A 20,800-nucleotide genomic window follows, 5' to 3' on the forward strand; every position below is an offset into this window, starting at 1 on the left:
AACAAGATATTAAGCTTGAAAAATTACAAAGCGGGCTTGAATTTATCCTTTAGAAATGAAAAGGATAGTTCACCCAAAAATTAAAACTTCGAGGAAGTTTGTTCCTTTTCGGAACACAAATTGAGATTTTGATCAAATCCGAGAGCTTTCTAGATCCTACACTGTAAAAAGTTTTCACCAGTTTCAACTTAAAAACTTTAGCGTAGCAGCTGCCTTAAAATTTTAAGTTAAATCAACTTAAATAATTTCAACTCACAAGTTAAATCAACTAATTTTTATTGTAATAAGTTAAAATGACTTGAAGTTTTAAGCTGATTTAACTTAAAATTTTAAGGCAGCTGCTGAACTTTAGGTTTTTAAGTTGAATCTGGTGAAAACTTTTTACAGTGTACATAGACATGTTCAAGGCCCAGAAACGTAGTAAGAACATAGTTAAAATACATCAGTGGTTTAACCGTAATGTTATCAAGCTTTGAGAATACTTTTTGTGTGCAAAGAAAACTAAAATACTGACTTTATTCAACAGTTTCTTCTCTTCCGTGTCAACTTATTTTACCCGTGCCAGACAGAGATTGAGACTGCACTATGCCAAGCATGTCATATTTGCCATATCTCTCTTGCCAGGCACTCGACTTGAGTTTTGAAATTTGAATCTGGTTTTGAGGTGTAGTCAGAGTTTGAAAACTCTTAATCCTAAAATTGCAATGTCTTTCACACATTCAGACATGATCCAGGCTTTTTACGTTTGTTATTTTAAGCTACCTTATTTCAAGCCTTGTCAGTCAATATCTTCAACTATAATTATTACATAATCTTGCCTTCTTGGGTGGAGCATTCATTTCAAAGCTAATGTTAAAATTAATCATCCACAGCTGCTACACATTGTCTAGAAGCACTTTATCAGCTCCATTATAAATGAATCCTACTAATTATCTCTCAGTGCTGCTTTCAGACTTCCATTGTATTTGAATGATTAAATATGATCTCATCTGGAAGCCAGGATATTTACGTTTCAACGAACAATACCAATCCTGTGTGTTATGCTGCCGGAGTCACGCTGATGGCTTGACCGGCGCTGGCTGCAGATTTTTCCATTCCTGCCTTCACCCAAGCGGGCACGTTCGAGTCGACGTTCCAGTCACTTTGAAGTATCTCAAGTTAAATTGGATGGTGTCTGTGCAGCATAAAGAGCACTGAAGAGTTATTTGTCTTACTTAGACCGTATCTGATTTATAGCGGAAAGATCCATTTGAAATAGCAGCTCCCTCCGAAATCTATAACCTCAGAACCCACAGAGGCGCATGGCTTTTCACAGGGTTTGGTTTCAGCTCTTGTAACGCTTGTCTTTGGTTAATATTAAATTTAAGCTCTGTTTAAATGCTTTAATCATCCATTGGCCCGGATTGTCTTTCTTTTAGGTCTGGTCTTGATGGAGCTGCTTGACTTGGCTTTGCTGTACTTTCACATTATGCCCTATCAATTGCGTTTAACCAAAGGGATTCACTCGTTATATAATGGAAACTATACTTAAACATGTATGCTAATCAGCATAAGTGAGTTTTTAGAAAAAAATAAGCTGTGTTTACTCTCTTATTTGGCTATGTTTAATATGCAGTAGCACCCACTGAATGAACGTGCCATGGCAGCTGTTATGGTCTCAGGCTTTTACGATAAACTAGATTAAATCCCCGTAGTGACACCCTGTCTGGGACTGAGAGAAAACTTTCAATCTCTCTCGCGTTTTTTACTTTCGCACACCGCGGAGGGCTTACTTTTCGTAATTTGTGTTTACAACAGAAGAAAAACAACACGAGAAACATCTTGATTATCATTGCCACGGGGTTCTGCCTGTTGGAACAGGCCGAACTATAACTGAAACCTGTTGTGTAATGTCGTTATGTTCACAGGAGAATGTTACTTGGAAACATATTTGTTGAAAGTAAATCTCCTTGTTGAGCTTGAAAGCCTACATCAAGATGATGGCTTGAGATAAAGTTCAGTTGTTGAGAAGAGACAGCACACTATAGATTAAACTCTGTTATCTCTAAAGTTATTTGTTTATCTCTAAATGTAATTTGGGTTGTCACAATAATAAAATGTCATTTTGAAAACAGTTTCAAAGAATTTCCAGAAATTAGCATTGACTATAGAAAGGCTAAATTCCTTTTTCCTTTCTTGCTTTTTTGTGGCAGGTACATCTTTACATACAAGCCTTTTTTTAAAAGGGTTAATGTTATTTTTTTTTAGTTGTTTTAATTTTAGAGTTTATATATACAGTATTTATATGAGAAATATCACACAGTTAGCAACTTTATACAGTACTTTGCCCTCAGCCAAAACTGTTTGCACTGGAACAAATAATAGATTAATGAGACCAAAGATTGCCTGCTAGATTTACCCAAAATGAATTATATTCATTTTCGATATTTCATGTTTTACCACTATAGAAACATCAGACCCAGCGGCAAATCCCAGAAGAACTGACTGAGGTAAGGCTGCTCTCAGTGGGTTCATGAGCGCTGAATGGCTGCTGGAACTCATATCTCCAAATTTTCAAATAGATGTTATCTTTATTAACCATAACGCATATTTGATCTTCAAATTCCAAAAGTTTTCACCCCCAGCTCTTAATGCATGGTTTTTCTTTCTAAAGCATCAGTGAGAGTTTAAACCTTCTGTAATAGTAGTTTGACTTCAACTGTATTTGTAGTATCCTTATGAATACCAAAGTACTGCTACATTGCTACAAAACATTGCTTTTTTGACATCCATGTTATGGGTCAGTCTGTGATTTATAAACTGTAGCTTCAGTGAGAAAAACGAAACATTAGTACAGTTCTTGCAAAGTCCAATGCTGACTTTCTCCAGGGTTAAATTGAGATCAGCTATTGAATTTATTTAGAGCACCACAAGCATTTCCAGCTGTGAGGGATGAATGTGAACTTGACAAGCCCCTTCCATGAAAGTCCTACGTCTTACCGTGAAATTCCCTGGTCACTATTTGAGTTTTTCACCCACAATTCTTAACTTTCTTTTGTTTCTCTTTCACTGTCACGGTTTAAAGTCACTCAGAGTTTGTTTACTAAAAGTACAAGGGATCATATGCATAACTTGAAGTACTTCAAACATTTGGCACACTAAGAAGGCTCTTCTAGAGTGATCTAGATTAGATAGTAGGTGGCTACAGGCATGATGTCTGCATTTTGCATTTATAGTCCTACTGAGGAAAATAAGAGGAGGACGATGTAGCTGTTGATTGATGGTGCTTGACTTTGGCTGACTTTTGAAAATGACATCTTCACTCTTTTGGTTACTTTGTGACTAGGGATGGGAGTTATAAAGAATTTAATGACTTTAGTTCTGATTGCAGTTCCACTTGAGTATTCTGGTCTTTAACGATTCCATTAAGTTACAATTTATTGTTATTAAGGAAGAAAGAATGGACATACACTCTTAAAAATAAAAGTTCTTTATTAGCATTGGTTCCATGAAGAACCTTAAACATCCATGGAAACTTTGAAAGGGATAGTTCACCCAAAAATCTGCTTACCCCCAGGGTATCCAAGATATAGGTGACTCAATTTATCGTCACAAGCCACAGGGTTTAATTTGGGTTTTGTCTGTGTCTGTTTTTTTTTTTTTTTTTTTTTACTCTCAAAGCAGTGGAGCCCATTGGCTGTCATTATATGACTGACAGACTGCAATGGTTTGAGTTAAAAATCTTTGTGTTCTACTGAAGAAACAAAGTCACCTACATCTAGGATGCCCTGGGGGTAATCAGATAAACATCCAATTTTAATTTTTGGGTGAACTATCCCTAAAGAAAGAATGGACATACCCATGAAGAGTTCCATGAAAAGCCTTGAACATCCATGGAAACTTTTAAATGTAGAAGAGGTTCTTTATAGTGGAAAAAAGATTCTTTAGGTTTTTAAAATGTTCACTGAAAGGTTCTTAGGGGGATCAAAAATGGTTCTTTTATGGCACAGCAAAAGCATGACTTTGGAGTCCCCCTTTTTTATATGTGCTATAACATATTGGATAAAAAGTTTTTTTTTATAGCATTTTCGTTTGATCTGACCTAAACCCTTTTTTCAAATTTGTTACGTCTGTGAACAGTATGATATATTTGGATTGCATAAATGTATTTAGAAGGGAAAAAGTAACATAACACAAGCTCAGCAAAGCCACAAGGGCTCATATATCCAAAATTACATGGAAATCATTGAAATCCTTTGATTCAATTTAAAAAAAAAAACATTTCTGACTTGGCTTTTTAGACTACTGCCATCCTACCATTAGAAAGATGCTATAACTGCCAAATGATCTCTGTCTCCAGATGTATTTTTTTTTCATATAGCTCTGCATTTGAGAGCGTTTTTGTGGTATGTCACTATTGTGTTAAGATAGTATTTTGTCTAGGGAATTACTGGGTTTGGCAATCCTGTCATGTTGATAATAGGTAGTTGTGGGGAAAAAAAATATATTTTTGACACCATCTTTCAGCTCTCCTTTGCTATTACTCCTTCAACTCAGATTTATGGGTATTCACAGTCTGTGGTTCCACAAGTGTAATATAAGCCAGTTATTGTCATTTCTAAAAAGCAGTGATAAACGTCTTGAGCATCCGACAAAGAAGCATGCCAAGTCTTGATTCTGCATGCTTATTTATGGTTTGGCGAGGCATTTTTAATTGTATGTTCAGCCATTGTGTAGTTGAAAAGTAAGGATTGTTGTACCCATCAGGATGTGTTTGTGGTGTTAGCTTGGGATGAAACATTGATGAATCAACCAACCAACCAATAAAACCAACGCTTTTTGTCTCGGCATTGATTCCCAACTTCAAACCAGTTATAAACCACAAAATGTCCTCATTTTGTAGTCCCTAGATTGTGTTTTTTATTGGCTGGGGTTTATTTTGACTCTAATCACTATGTTGAGACAAACCACAAGTGTCCATCCGGTGCGTTCACATCTGCTGCGAGAATTCGAAAGACTGTTTATTTTGGTTGGTTCAAAGCTGTTTAGCTGTCATTTTATTGGGAAACTGGGAAAAAAGTCTATTGTTGCTTCTAAGTATGTGCTTTTCTAGAAATAATTCATGTGGTCGAATAGTGCTTTTTGGCTGCCGCTAGGTCATTGCTGAGGAAAAGTATGTCCATTAGTTGCTGACTTGGATGTTGGCCAGCGCTGAACGGTCCTTTAGGCCTTTGCACTCTATATTGATCAAAGGAGGTCATCGCCATCGCTGTTCTCAATAAATGCTTGGACTCGGGCGTTCTATCCATTGTCCTCCATTATCTAATTGGAAAGGATGAATCAATGGCAGCGGGGCTGAAATCGGCCAGATTAGTTCCTATCCGTTCTGCCGGTATTGGCTCTGATTGTGCGTGAGGTGACGGTTGCAGAGGCCATCAATGCGGTGGAATAATTAAGGCACTGTCTGTGTTCTAACCCACTTTAACTGTGATTGGCCTGCCTGGGGCGAACCATCTCCTGGCCGGCCTTCAGAGAGACTGCTCCTCAAAGACACAAAAACACTTTCAAATGAATGTTGAAGGACAACAGCCCTGTTTGTCCAACAGGCTGACAGCAAAGCTGAGGACAGCGCTGGTAATTAGGAAGGATCGCTGTAGTGGATCCAGCTGAGCTTTTAATGGCAGCTAAATGCCATATCCGCTTTGTTTTTGCATGTTTAGGATTCGGGACAGATTTGGGTCATTTTAGGTTCTTAATTTAGTAATTATTAAGAACTAAGACAAAAAGTAGAGTCTGTGTTTAATTAATTGTTAAAATACACTACCAGTCAAAAGTTTTTGAACAGTAAGATTTGTAATGTTTTTTTAAAGAAAGTCACTTCTTCTGACCAAGCCATTTATTTGATCAGCAAAAACGGTAATATTGTGAATTATTTTTACTATTTAAAATAACTGCTCTCTATTTGGATATATTTTAAAATGTAATTTATTCCTGTGATTAAAGCTGACATTTCAGCATCATTACTCTAGTCTTCAGTGTCACATGATCCTTCAGAAATCATTCTAATATGCTGTTTTGCTGTTCAAGAAACATTTATTATCAATGTTTAAAACAGTTGAGTACATGTTTTTTTCAGGATTCTTTAATGAAAAGAAAGATCCAAAGATCAGCATTTTTCTAAAATAAAAAGCTTTTTTAACATTATACACTATACCATTCTAAAGCTTGGAGTTATAATTCTGTGAAATAAATTATATAAATGATTACTTCTGTTTAGAAAGGATGCTTTAAATTGATCAAAAGTAATAATAAAGACATTTATAATGTTACAAAAGATTTCTATTTCAGATTTTCTTCTGTACGTTCTATTCAAAAACATTCGACTCGGCTGTTTTCAACGTAGTAGTAGTAATAATAATAATAAATGTTTTTTAGCAGCAAATCAGAATATTAGAATGGACTGGAGTACTGGAGTAATGATGCTAATAATTCATCTTTGAAATCACTGGAATAAATTTAATTAAAAAATATATTCAAATAGAAAACAGTTATTTTAAATAGTAAAAATATTGCAAAATTGTACCGTTTTTGCTGTACTTTGAATCAAATAAATGCAGGCTTTGTGAGCAGAAAATTCTTAAAATCTAAAAATTTGTACTGTTCAAAAACTTGACTGGTAGTTTATATATAATTTGCTATTTACTAAAAAATGACTTCTAAAATTGCTAAAGCTAACTTTTTTAGTAGTAGTAATAGTAGTTTAGTAGTTTAGCACAAAAACATGTATCATGAAACACATGCTTGTAATGTTCTTGCGACATATCTCGTCTTAATTGAAAGTTTTTATATTTGTTCATCATTTTGCATAAAAACTGTACTTGGAGAGTGTTTAAAAAAATAAACAAAACAAAATAGAGTAAAGCCCTTGGAAAGGGCCACAGTTTGTTTCTCTATTCATCACAAATGCAAACCCAACTGAATGTAGTTCATCCTTTTTATCCTTTCTGCAAATGAAGGCTTATGATGTTTGCTGCTTTAATGAGGTATAATACCATCAGGCCTACGGCAAACAGTAGTGGTCCCTGAAAGCCTAGCTTGTGTTTCATAAGTAATATGATGGTTGCTGAAAACTGTTAGTATTGAAAAGAGATCTGAAACTGGTAAGGATAATGGGGTTTGGCACGGTGGCCAGTGTAACAACTGGAGAGTTCAGTTTCTGCACAGCCAATTTGCATTTTATAACCAGATGCCGGATTGAATGATGTTTGTGACCAGTGTACTTTTTAATGTTTTTTTTTTTTTTGCTTTTGGTGGTTGTTTGAGCAACACAGAATGTTTTCTGAAGTATTCTGGCTGAAAAAGTTGAAGATGGAAACATAGCATGCTTTTTGTCAAAGCAAGTAGCCGGTTTTTCAGGAGACGAGTCTATAACAGTCACGATGGTCGTCAAGTGTGAGGTATTTCAGAGTGTTTAAGGCTTTTTTATTCCTCTGTAGACTTCAATAAGGAACTGTTAAAGCAGCTGCTTTCTTGGAACACAACCGATCCAAATCCTGTGTTTTCATGCGCTGAGCCTTACCATACCTGGCACCGTTCGCCTTCCAGCAATAACACTCACAGCCAAAGCAGGGTTTGGTCAATTGCACCTACACTTTTCAAATCATAAAATCTCTATATGTGTATTATTCTTTGGGTTTAAGAAGCCCTGAGCCAGGGAAAGGGAGGAGAGGGGATGAGGAAGTCGAAATAATACTCCGCTTTGCACCTCATAAAGAACGGAGCTTGCATGTGAAGTAGGGTTATCCGCAATCCAAGCTCACTCGTCTTTTCCGAGTGTTGTTTGAAGTGATAAAGACTTGCAAGAGGAGCGCAAATCTTCTACATGCTTGCGGCTCTTCTCCACCTTGTGCATTAAAGTAGAAACACCTGTTTGTTGGTAAGGATGCCCATTGGGGTGTTAAAAGGGAACTTTCATGGAAACCATTAATGTACTATGCAGACATAGCATGAGCGAAAGAGTTTTCAGTTAAATATGATTGAATAAAAAGACAAAATAATGTCATTAATTACTCATCCTCATGTCAATCCAAACCTGTAAAACCTTCGCTCATCTTAGAACACAAATTAAGATATTTGATTAAATCTAACAGCTTTCTGACTCTGCATAGACAGCAATGCAAATGCCACGTTCAAGGCCCAGAAAGGTAGTAAGGATATTGTTAAAATAGTCCATGTGACATCAGTGGTTCAACCATAATTTTATGAAGCTATGAGAATACTTTTTGTGCTCTCAGAAGTCTTCAACATGCGTTAACGAGAGTACCACAACGTTCTGACGTATCAATCTGATTTTGACTTAAGCGCCATCTTTTAACAGTTCTTTTACGGTTGTAGAGTGAATACAGAGGGTTTTGGACATATTTTACCTCTGCTGTTTCCATAGCCCAGATTTTGGCAGGAAAACCGAGCGATGCAGGACATTGTGTGCCGAGATTAGCTGCATTCGGCCACAAATCCCAAATGCTTGTGGCCACTGAGCAGAACTGAATGTGCGTACTGTGTGAGGTTTTAACCCACTTTGCGTGACTTGAATATTTAATAAGAGTTAAGCTCTAGGAATGCACACACTCCGTCAACCTCCTCTGGTCCCTCTTCTGTCTTCTCTTTCTCTCTCCCCTCACTCATTTAATTATTCTACAGAAGCTGGAGGGAAACCCCCCCAGATGCTGAAGTGCTGATTTAATTCATTCAGCGCATTAATCGAATGGAATACATGGGCGGCAACAGATGTCATGTGTTTGAGAGGGACTGTCTATGCGCCATACATGTCTTAATCTAAACTTGTTTGCGTTTGCAGTATGGGTGGAGTATAGTTAGACTACGAAAGCTACTCCTTTGACCAAAAGGCAAAGATACAGTGGTGGCCAAAATTATTAGAACACTAGTATTTTTAATAGCTAAAAAATTATTTTAAGTAAGTTATTTCTATCTTTTGTTATAGTGTGTCAGTAGGAAATGTCAGTTTACATTTCCAAAAATTCATTTTGCCATTAATTGTAATAATCCAGTGAGATTTTTGTTTGCACAATGAGTCTGACAGCCATCCAGTCTGTCTAGAATGACATGAAGAAACAAAACAAACTGAGACTAAATCCAGAAGAACTGTGGCAATGTTTTCAAGATGCTTCAAGAGACCTACCTGCAAAGCTACCTGAAAAACTATGTGCAAGTGCACCTAGGGCAAAAGCTGCTTTAAAAGGAAAGGATGGTCACACTTGATGTTGATTTTAGTTAATAGAAGTTAATTGATAAAGAAAAAAACAGCATCCTCATTTTACAGTAGTTTTGCCTACAGTGCCTACAACTTTTAACAGTACTGTAGTTTTGCAGGTAGGTTTCTTGAAGCATCTTAGGGTGTGTTCATACTTGTAGTTCGGTTCGTTTTGTTCATTTGGTCCGGACCAAAAAGGAAAATGATACATTTGGTCCTGGTCCGCTTAGCGTTCACACTGGCATTTTTGACAGCGAACCTCAAGATACCGAACCTAAAAGCATAGTGATACGTTCACAACCTGATTGGTTAGGTTGAATGACAAATATTTTGTGACAGAACTCACCGAACACTCCAAACAAAAGGAAAAGGTACGTTTGACTTAAAATGGCGCTGCGGGTGTATGACATCAAAGTACCCATTCACTGATTGGTCTGCTGATCGCCGCTTTAAGTCAAATACACGCAATGCTGTCTGCTGGACTAAGAGTGCTCATTGTTGCATGCATATGATTTGATATTCACAACATGCAAACTCACAAAGAGCTCATAAAAAGGCACTTTACCTCCTTGTTGCTTCACGTTTGCCCTCTGCTCATTTTCTTTTTTCATTTAGAAGCGGACCAAGACCCATATTTGTAGTGGTCTCGGTCCGCTTGTTTAGTGTGCACCGCGGTTTGGATGGCAGCGTTCACACTTACTCCAATGAATCACACTAACAGAGCAATCGCACCCGAGTTCGTTTTAATCGAACCAAACATGACAAGTGTGAACACACCCTTAGAGATGTTGCCACAGTTCTTCTGGATTTAGTTTGTCTCAGTTTGTTTTGTTTCTTCATATCATTCCAGACAGACAAACAAAAATATCACTGGATTATAACAATTAAAGGGGTCATCAGATGCCCATTTTCCACAAGTTGATATGATTCTTTAGGGTCTTAATGAGAAGTCTATAACATACGTTGGTTAAAATTTCTCAATGGTAGTGTTACCTTGTCAAGATCAGCCCTTTTTAGAGCGAGCTACTCTGTTGCATGTTCTTTTAAATGCTAATGAGCTCTGCTTGCCCCGCCCCTCTCTGCCGTGGGATGACAAGCTGTAATGTTAACTTTAGCTGCATTTAGCCGCGTTTAGCTGCGAAACTTGCTAACTAGCACATCTTTAAGAAAGGCTATTTGCAAAGATGCATAAAAACCCCTTATACTCACTTTTGCTGTGGGTGAAGCTGCATCACGAATGATTTGCTCGAACATAGAAGCATATGTAGATCGGGATCGGCACTTTCCTTTCAAAAACGAAAGTAACGTTAATCCTCTGCGTCTCAGATGTCGGGAGTAAATGATGACTGCTATGTTCATTATTACATCCAAAAACAGAACACCTCAATCGCTCAATCTGAGACATTCTTGTCTTCCCCTGCACCTGAGTCGACAGTTGGACACCTGAGTCGACAGCGATCAGAGTTGGACTGTTTCAGCTCGGTGAGGATCGGTCTAAGTTACGGCGCTCATGTCTATCGTGGGAGTGGCCTCTGTCGATATGTTATCACGCCGACAAGAAGCTGAGAGTGAGCTAAAACAAACATTAATGATCAAACAACATGTAAAAGTGAGTTTTGCATCTGATGACCCCTTTAATGGCAAAGTGAATGTTTGGAAATGTAAACTGATATTTCCTAATGACACACTACAGCAAAAGATAGAAATAATTGACTTAAAACCATTTTTTAGCTGGTAAAAATACTAGTGTTATAATAATTTTGGCCACGTCAATGTTTCCTCAGCTGTATCTGTGATCATTCTTGATCACAAAACGGGAATGGGATTATCCGATTAACCTGACCGAGCGTTGTGGACGGCGCTGAAGTGCCTCCACACATCCTGCTGAGAGAGGCTTAACCTCTGTACAGAGAGAGAAAGTGGCATTAGGTGATCTGCACATAGATCAAGACTCATTGTTAAGCTGTGTGATGTATCTACGTAAAGACAGTTGACACTGCACTAGCAAATCTCTTTGCCTGTCGCTCGGACTCGATGACGTGCTATAGTTGCCACCGGATTGTCTGTGTTCCGTTTCATCTTTTAGGATGAGTTTTTGGTGCCGAGTCTGTTTGACGTCAAGAGTTTGATTCATGAAACCTAGGTTTGGATCTTTTAGTTCAGTCTGTTTTGCTCATTTGAACTTTTAAGTTGACCTTCAACTTTCCATTCAAGTTTTGAGTGATCTAGAAGGAAGAGGCAATCAGAAACACTGGGTTCAAGCTTAAGCCTTTTCTCTTTTACTTTTTTCTAACACCTTTTAACTTTGATTTTATTTGATTATTTGATTTCTGTTTTGTCCATACTGGTACTTTTACAAACTTGATGGAGCAGTCATTCTTTCCATTTCTTCTCTAATTAACCTTGATAAGTCCGATTGAGAGGGTTTTCTTTGACACCTGAGCTTAACCTCGCAAAGCGGATCACAATGAGCAATAATAAACACTGATCCGGTCACATTGACCTCACCGGATTGATTGACACACAGAAAATTATGCTTGACATGCTCTACTTTGCAGTGCCTACATTCAAACATCACCGTCCTCCAAATATCTCTGACACGTTAGTCCTTCGAATGTCTATTTCTTGTATACAGCTATACGCTGGAAAAGCTTTTAGGAAGAAGCAGCGCCAACGTTAGGTTAGCTTAATATTTAATAATGTTTTGTCTGCTTCTGGGCTGAATATACAACAGAAGTCTTCTCAACAGAAAGAAAATGCACTGAAGCAAATTTGCTAGAGCTCTGGAAATTGGTTTCTTGGTTTGGAAGTCAACATTTTTATATACATAAATCTTAGTCTGTATTGTCATATTAGTTGTGACCCTGGACCACAAAACCAGTCTTACAATACCAGCCAAAAGTACATTGTATGGGTCAAAAGGATTTGCATCCTCTAATTCCAGATTTTCAAATAGTTGTCAATTAAAAAAAAAAAAAAAAGTACCCTTATGACTGGTTTTGTGGTCCAGGGTCATGTATTAGTGCTTGCTCACTTCCTCCTATTTTTACATTTTAATACTTTTTAAATACAGAGTTTGGAACTCGAAGTAAATAAATAAAAAACACAAGTTTATTTAATTTAATGTATTTTTTGTGTTTTTAATGTATTTATTTTAATGTCGGTCATTGGGGCATATGAAATCTGTTTTATTTTTCCCAAAATTATTTATTTTTCTGCATTCAGTTTTCTTTCCATTTTTTTTTTATTCTAGACTCAGTTTTAATGGTACATTTAAAAAAATATTAATCAAAAAGTATGTCTAATTAATTAAAAACATGAAACACAATTTAACAGGAATTTAATAAAAGTTAGAGGCTCTTTGAAATGTTTGATTTTTACCATATTCTGTGTTTTCCATTAATTTTTTGGATTCAATTTTAATGGTTTCATTAAATTTTAATAATCAAAAGCATCTCTAATTAATTGACTTAAAAAAAACTTTCCAGAAATACTGTGTTTTTAAATTTTTCCGGTGAATAAATTCTGGTAAATATTTTCTTCTGCTAAATATTCTGTAAAAACTAAGATTCTAGTAATTATTTTGTTAGTAGTGGTACTATCATTACATTTAGTATTTTTTTTTCTGTCACCATTTCTTCAAGTAAAACAACTTTTATTTTGACAGGTTGCTGTGAAGACCTTTAAGTTTTGTTTATACGTGATATGAAGATAGTATTTCTTAATATGCTCAGTAAAAAGACACTCAGAGCAGTTCTAAAGATGATGTTTGTGTTCATGTACTCATATAGTGAGTTGGCAGAGGCTGAAAATGCCAGCATTACGCACATTTCAGTATGTGTGTATTAAACAAAACTTCACACGGTAAGTTAATTCACACAGAGATTTTAAGAACATGCAAGATTCATATTTAAATAGTATGTTTGTGGCTTAATATTCACAGACACTAGTCCATATCGTGTTTTGATTTAATTGTGCTGACCTACTTGAAATTCATTCATCTAAAATTGGGCAAATTCCGTGACATTCTAAGTTATACAGTAAATTCCATTTTTATGACTGGATTCTGTGATTCTGTCTGTGTTTTCCGCATTGCGCAACATAAGTAATTATAGCTTATCAATATCAGCCAGAATTTTAATGTCAGTGCATTCATAACTCAGGTGCATTAAAGGTGATGCAAGCTAATGCAATATACTGGGCAGGGATGTTGTGTTCTGGTCTACCTTGCTTGCCCAGATAAAAGCACAGGAGTGTTGTGTTGAATGCAAGGACAAGCCCGGCAGGTTGAAGGTCTTATCCTGTGTCCCTAATGAGAGGAAGTTGTGAGTAATTATCATTGGCAGTGACGGAAATGTGCAGAGGAGCTCCAGAAAGGCTTTGATGCTGTAACCTGCAGAAGATTACTCGCAGCCGCTATCTGTTTCCCAGGCTCGCAAGCAACGTGTGCCTATAAAACAGATTTCCACCCGAACCGACATGGCTGTGCAGTGTTATTGTTCTATAAAAATAGCTCGACCCAAAACCAAACTAGACACAGAACTTGTGATGTGTTGTATTCATTCTGATGAGAAAGTGCCTTTGTGGTGACATGACGGCTAGCTTTGTGCTGAAGGCAAACAATGAACGCACAAACAAACAAAAACACATCTTTAAATCACGTTGTTTTTTTGGTCACGCAAGTTGAACACGTCAGTCATATGGTAGTTTTTTTTCTGGGAGGTTTGTTTGCTTTTTTTCTGCGTTTGGGAAGCCACCCCGCCGTGTAGTTTATGTCCTTATTTTATGAGCTGGCATCTGTAATGTCCCGGAGAGAATTTACTGTGACAGGGCGAACAGGCCTGGTTCCCAGCCATTGTCCCAGACCTCCCAGTCCCTGTTTAACAGGGCTGCTTCATACAGGTGGTCTGGAAGTCACAAACTTAAACGTTTTTGTTGTGTAAAATTCCTCTTCTGCTATTTATTTTAAATGTTCATCCAAAAATGAACATTTGCTGAAGATGCACTTTACTAAAAGTTAATTTAAAATATATGTTGATCCGGTTGTTTCCTAATCAGAACAGATTTGGAGAAATATAGCTTTACATCACGTGCTCACCAATAGATCCTATGCAGTGAATGGTTGCCATCAGATTGAGGGTCCAAACAGCTGAAAGTTCACATACACCTTGCAGAATCTGCAAAATGTTAATTATTTTGCCAAAGTAAGAGGGATCATACAAAATGCATGTTATTTTTTATTTAGTGACTTAAATAAGATATTTCACACAAAAGATATCTACATCTAGTCCACACGAGAAAATAATAGTTGAATTTATAAAAATGGCCTCGTTCAAAAGTTTACATACACTTGATTCTTAATACTGTGTTACCTGAATAACCCACAGATGTGTTTTGTTGTTTAGTGATAGTTCATAAGTCTCTTGTTTGTCCTGAATAGTTAAATTGTCCGCTGTTCTTCAGAAAAGTCCTTCATTTGAACCCATTCCAATAATGACTGTATGATTTTGAGATCCTTTTCACACAGAGGACAACTGAGGACCTCATTTGCAACTATTACAAAAGCTTCAACCGCTCACTGATACTTCAGTATAAAAAAACGATGCAGTAAGAGCTATTTTTAATTGGAAGATTAGGGTAAAATGAACTTATTTTGTCTTCTGGGAAACATGTTAATATCTTCTGTAGCCTCTGAAAGGCAGTACTAAATGAAAAAATGTGATATTTAGGCAAAATAAGAAAAATTTGCACATTTTCATTCTGTTCAAAAGTTTTCACCCCTGGCTCTTAATGCATGCTTTTTTGCTTTTTCCGTTTGGAGCATTAGCGAGTGTTTGAACCTTCTGTAATAGTTGCATATGAATTCCTCAGTTATCCTCAGTGTGAAAACATGGATCTCAAAATCATACAGTCATTGTTGGAAAGGGTTCAAATACACACAAATGCTGAAAAACAAAATAATTTCTGGGAAAGAACAGTTCATGACATAGGTACAGTATTACGGGTTTGGAATGGCATGAGGGTGAGTAATTAATGATAGAATTTTCATTTTTGGGTGCACTATTACTTTAATGCTTTGACTCAAGCTTCAGAAGTGCTTCCTGATATACAATTATAGTACTATATGCTTCAGTTAGGTGCAAGGTGTTTTAAATTGCGTCTTTTGTTTTTACACAAGGCTCTCATGTACAGTACAGCTGGAAGACGGACATCCATAAAAACAATTGCTTCCAGTAGCTGGCTGTGCAGCTTTCACAGGCTTGGCGTACAGCGCTCATGCCATCTTGCAGTGAAATAATGTCTGGTATGAGGTGTAGCATGTTTTTCTCATACATACTTTGAAATGGTGAAAGAAAAAACGACTTGGCGTATACCAATAATATTACGCAAGAAATACTTCATAAATCTTCATATAGTGGTTTTCAGTGGTGTTTTTGAGCATCAAATCCTTATCAGTTTTTGTTTGTAGGAAGAAAAAAGATGTTTTGTGAATGAGTCAAGTGAATTGTAAGGAAGTGACAGACACTTTTCCATCAGAAAAGGAGTCTGGTGTACGTTTGTGCCTTGATGTGGTTCCAGCACTTCAGCAGCAAGAAATTCTTGTGCTCTTTGCTCTTTAAAATGTGCCCCCTCATGTCATTTTGATTTAAAATGTGGTAAACGTATCCACATGAAAGCACCGCTTGGTTGCAGTTAATTGTCAGAAACTTTGCGATAAGTCACTCTTTCAACGCAATGCCAGTTATTTTTAAAATGTTGCATTTTGCTCATTATGTTTTATTTTCTGGAATCCATTGCATTCAGCTCACATAGCTCTTCCAAACCCAAGGTGGTTGCTTGTTGAAAAACCCTTAGCCCTATTTTAAGTATGCAATATAGTGAAGCTCGTCTTAGCAATTTAGTTTTACTATCATGCTGTCCTTTTAAAAATTTTATTTTATTTTATTTTTTTGGGGAGTAGGTTAGTTTAATTAGCGTAATGGCATTTATTGAGGAATTTTGACTAGCTTGCTTCTTTGTCTGTCTCTCCTCCTCATAAAATAATTACGGCCGTATGATGTCACTTCTCTGATGTAGTGCTTCTTTAACAGGCCTGCGCATGTGGCACCCTGGAAAGCCTTTTACCGCTGAGAGCGCCTGATTTGTTTGTGGTGGAGTTTTCTAGGTCACTGTGTCATTTGTTCTTGCACTCCTGTGTTTTTTTTTAGACACAGAGGGTTAACCTAAAGGGGGATGGGCAGAATGATCCAATGGGGGTTTTCTTGTCTAGTTGGCCAAGCCCACTCCACCCCCCAAAAACAGGTGTTGATTTCTGTAGCTTGACCCAGATATACACCTCTTGGTTGCTAAGGAATTAGAATCCACAATGAACAATTAGCTTGGATTAATGAGCATTTAGGAACATGCTGTTAATGACTGGCATTATGCTTGTAGGCTGGACAATATAGATATAAATAATTTTACAAAATGTGACCCTGGACCACAAAACCTTAAAGGAACCGTATGTAGAAATGTTGAATATTGTCAAAAATTGTGTACACAGTACCATATATATAATATGCATTTTTAACATTTTTATATTACATTTTATATTATATATGAACAATACCTTTTTGTTAGCATTTTAATGAGTTAAAAAAAATATAGATTTCTAGATTTTATTTGATTTACATTTTTATGCAACAATATCGATTCTTAAATCCCAAAAATTGATTAGTCTAGTTTTCAGTTAATAAATGGAACATTGTGTGGCTCATATCCAATAAATCGCAATAAGCTTTGTGCTTTTTTTTTACTTGTGATATGAAACAAAGTCTCAGATTTCAAATTCGGTTTATTGTATTACATTATTCAATAAATAAAAGCCCTTTTGGCGTTGTTTAATGTGTAGTAACAGATCGCTGAAGCACCTCAGTTAAAGGGAAGTGGCACATGAACTGATCATCTTCTGTTTTAAAACCAGTTTTAGTATGTAATAAACATGAATGAACATCTAAAGGTATGTTTTAAGAGTTCAATTTATCAAAATCCTTTTTTGTCTCACATAATCGCTCAAGCAATTTGTAAAAAATGTCACAATCAAATTTACCTCAGAAAAACATATTCCGTGACAAACTTGTTAGTCAGCTAGAAAAATGAACTCTATAGAAGAGCATTTTGATAAATATATGCACATATAACATATTCATTATAATCAGTGTTTAATTTATGTTTGAATAAATTCGTCAAGGTTTTATGACAGCAACCATTTAAACGTTTATATTTCAAAAAACTAATTAGAGTAGAAATGTAATTATGTAATTGTAACTTTATTATTATACAAACTTAATTGAGGGTAATTTAGGATAAATATGACTGTACTGTACCTGATGTATATTCAAAATAATTAATATAAAATTGAATTGAATCAAATCAAATCTTGAAAGTTGTGTCAAAAACCAGCTGTAATTTGTCTATTTCCCTTGGCTCTAGTTTGGATCAATTCCTGATTCCTGAGCTTTAGCTTTTCAGCTTTTTACATTAGTTTTGTGAACTCCTTGATTTATTTTCATCCTACCTATTTTTATTAACTGATATAAACTGAGTTTATACTGTTTGAATAATATGACCTTTCTCCCACAAGGTCTAAGTACAGAAATATACTATCTAACATTTTTTCCTGAGATATAAAGAATCATTTTCTGTGACCTTTTACTTGACGTGTACAGAACGCATTTATCAGCTTTTAGATAACTTTTCACAGAGCACATCTTGGAATGATGTTCTCCAATCGCAGTCCTCCTTGTACCAAGATGTTCTTGAATTCCTTGATCAGAGCCTCGTTTCTGCAGGTTATCTTCATTCTCTACTAAAGAAAATTCCTGCTGAAGTTATAAAGTGTGGGGAAGATTAAATGAGCCTTTCTTATCCAAACGCTTTTTAAGCGCGGTAATAAGAAGAGGTAATGTTTCATGATGTTTCGCTGTAGCTTGGCTCGGCTCAAACGTTTCTTTGCCTGTGCTGTCTGATAAGATAATCTAATGTTTAGACAGCTTAAGCAATAGATTGTGCAGTGGTTAGATGTGGCTGTCAACACTAATTGTCTTCGTGCTGAACATTTGTATCCCTGAAGTGATAAATCTGGTTAAGTTGAGAATTCCTTTTTGGTTTCTTTACAGTTTCCTTTGAATTTCAGGCAAGTTTTACTTTTTTTTTATTACTCATACCTATGATTAGAGCTTTAGAACATACTCCTCACCTTAGATAAAGGCATAGATAGATGGATGGATAGATGGGTAGATGGATAGATAGATGATTTAAAAGCAAATAATTTACAATCTGTTGACAAATTAACACTACTGCTTCCATATTTTTCTCACCGTTTTATTGCAGAATGGGCTGCTTGTGTTTCCCACAATTCAGCACAAATGTCCTCGAGCTACTCTTCATGCTAGTAAACACCCTGGACACATGGTCTTCTGTCAAGTGGCTGTAACAGGCTGATGACATCTGAATGTGTCTGTTTATGTTCACAGCAGAGCCTGTCGCACGTATAACAGACTGCGAACGGCGTTCAAGAGGAAGTGTAAGGCTGTTATCTCAGAGTTAGTTTAGTCACCATCCTTCACACCTTCCTTCCTGACACGTACACGCACTAACACTTTGACCCTAATTCTTCAAGAGGAGGTTTCCTGAGTTGTGCCTTGTGACCCTGTTCTGCGCATGGCCAGGATGGGAAAAGCAGCAACAGATTGGCGTACATCGATGCAGCTGTTTGAAACGTGTTTGAAGATGTTTGATCTGAGCCAATTGAGAGCCCATCTGTTTTGTTTTGCTGGTTGTGACTTGAGTAAAGACACGGCACTTTAACAAAATGTCAACTGTGTTCGTCAGAAACTGTTTCTGACTTGGGTTTGCGCTTTTTGAACCTCTCCAAGCCCAAAATAATATTTTATTTAATTCACGAAGTTTTGGCAGAAGTAGCCGTTGGGCAGCCACAAAGTCAGAGACCTCAAACATCGTAGCACTAGAAGGTTAATGTGTTTGAGCAGTTAATTTCATATAATTTAGGTTGTTTGGATTTCTTGTAAGTAAAAAAAAAAAGAAAATGTTTTCCATTACCTTGATCAGAAAGGAACATATTTTTAGATTCTGGTTTACTTTCAATGCAGCTTCAAAGGGCAACTTGAAAATCGCCTGACATCGTTGTTTTACTTTCTTTGTAAAGTGTGTTTGACTTTCTTTGGTCGTTTGCTTTCATGCATGAAGTCAAGCTAGTGCAAGATGAGCATTTGTGGTTAAAATTATATAAATTTCTATTTTTTATTTTTTTTAAATGGCTGATCGTTTTGCTAGCCCCTTGAAGCTGCATTGAAATTGCAATTTTCATCTGAACCCATTGGCTCTCACTAAAGTCCACTATGTGGAGAAAAATCCTGGAATGTTTTCCTCAAAAGCCTTGATTTCTTTTTGACTGAAGAAAGAAAAGACATCTTGGATGGCATGGGGATGAGTAAATTATTAGGAAACTTTAATTCTGGAAGTGAATTAATCCTTTTTAAGGCTTTATCAAGCAAACATTCAAAGTCTCCATATAGTGGCTTCAGTGGTGCCCAACAGTTTCAGTACAGCTTCAAAGGGCTCTACATAATCCCATTTGAGGAATAAGTGTCTTATCTAGTGAAACAATTGGTCATTTTCTAAAAAAAAAAAAAAAAAATATGTATATACTTTTTAACTACAAATGCTCATCTTCCTCTAGCTCTGCAATGCGCGTCTAGAACTTCACGCATTAAGTAATCACATTGGAAAGGTCACGTGTGGTTAGTTCTTCATCTGTGTACTTCGTTTCGTAAAAGGTAGGGTAGGGCGAAAAAGCTCATTTATTCTCCAACTTCAAAATCGCCCAACATGGTTTTTACTTTCTTTGTAAAAGTGTGTTTGACTTTCTTTGGTCGTTTGCTTTCATGCGTGCAGTCAAGCTAGTGCAAGATGAGCATTTGTGGTTAAAAAGAACATTAATTTCTTTTTAATTTTGAAAATGGCTGATCGTTTTGCTAGATAAGACCCTTATTCCTCGAATGGGATTGTGTAGAGCCCTTTGAAGCTACATTGAAACTGCAATTTTGACCTTTAACCCATTGGCTCCCATTGAAGTCCACTATATGGAGAAAAATCCTAGAATGTTTTCCTCAAAAGCCTTGATTTCTTTTCGACTGAAGATAGAAAAACATGAACATCTTGGGTGGCATAGGGATAAGTAAATTATCAGGAAACTTTAATTCTGGAAGTGAACTAATCCTTTAAGGCTTTATCAAGCAAACATTCGAAGTCTCCATATAGTGGGCTTCAGTAGTGCCCAACAGGTTGAAGGTCCAAATTGCAGCTTCAAAGGGCTCTATTCGAGGAATAAGGGTCTTATCTAGCTAAATGATTGGTCATTTTCTAAAAAAATAAATAATTTTTCATACTTTTTAACCACAAATTCTCATTTTGCTCTAGCTCTGCAATGCGCGTCTAGGACTTCACGCATTAAGTAATCACATTGGAAAGGTCATGCATGGTTAGCTC

General features: G+C 36.5%; 1 protein-coding gene across 1 annotated transcript in view; it reads left to right on the forward strand.

Annotated features, from left to right (window-relative positions):
- Window positions 1-20,800, forward strand: part of tmtc2b (transmembrane O-mannosyltransferase targeting cadherins 2b) — a 181,425-nt gene that overhangs the window by 6,676 nt on the left and 153,949 nt on the right. The window contains exons 4-5 of the mRNA XM_073850203.1: window positions 13,490-13,575; window positions 18,766-18,834. Of these exons, the coding sequence (XP_073706304.1) occupies window positions 13,490-13,575; window positions 18,766-18,834 (155 nt within the window). The remainder of the gene's footprint in view (window positions 1-13,489; window positions 13,576-18,765; window positions 18,835-20,800) is intronic.

This window comes from Garra rufa, chromosome 11 (assembly GCF_049309525.1).
Source record: "Garra rufa chromosome 11, GarRuf1.0, whole genome shotgun sequence".
NCBI lineage: Eukaryota > Metazoa > Chordata > Actinopteri > Cypriniformes > Cyprinidae > Garra > Garra rufa.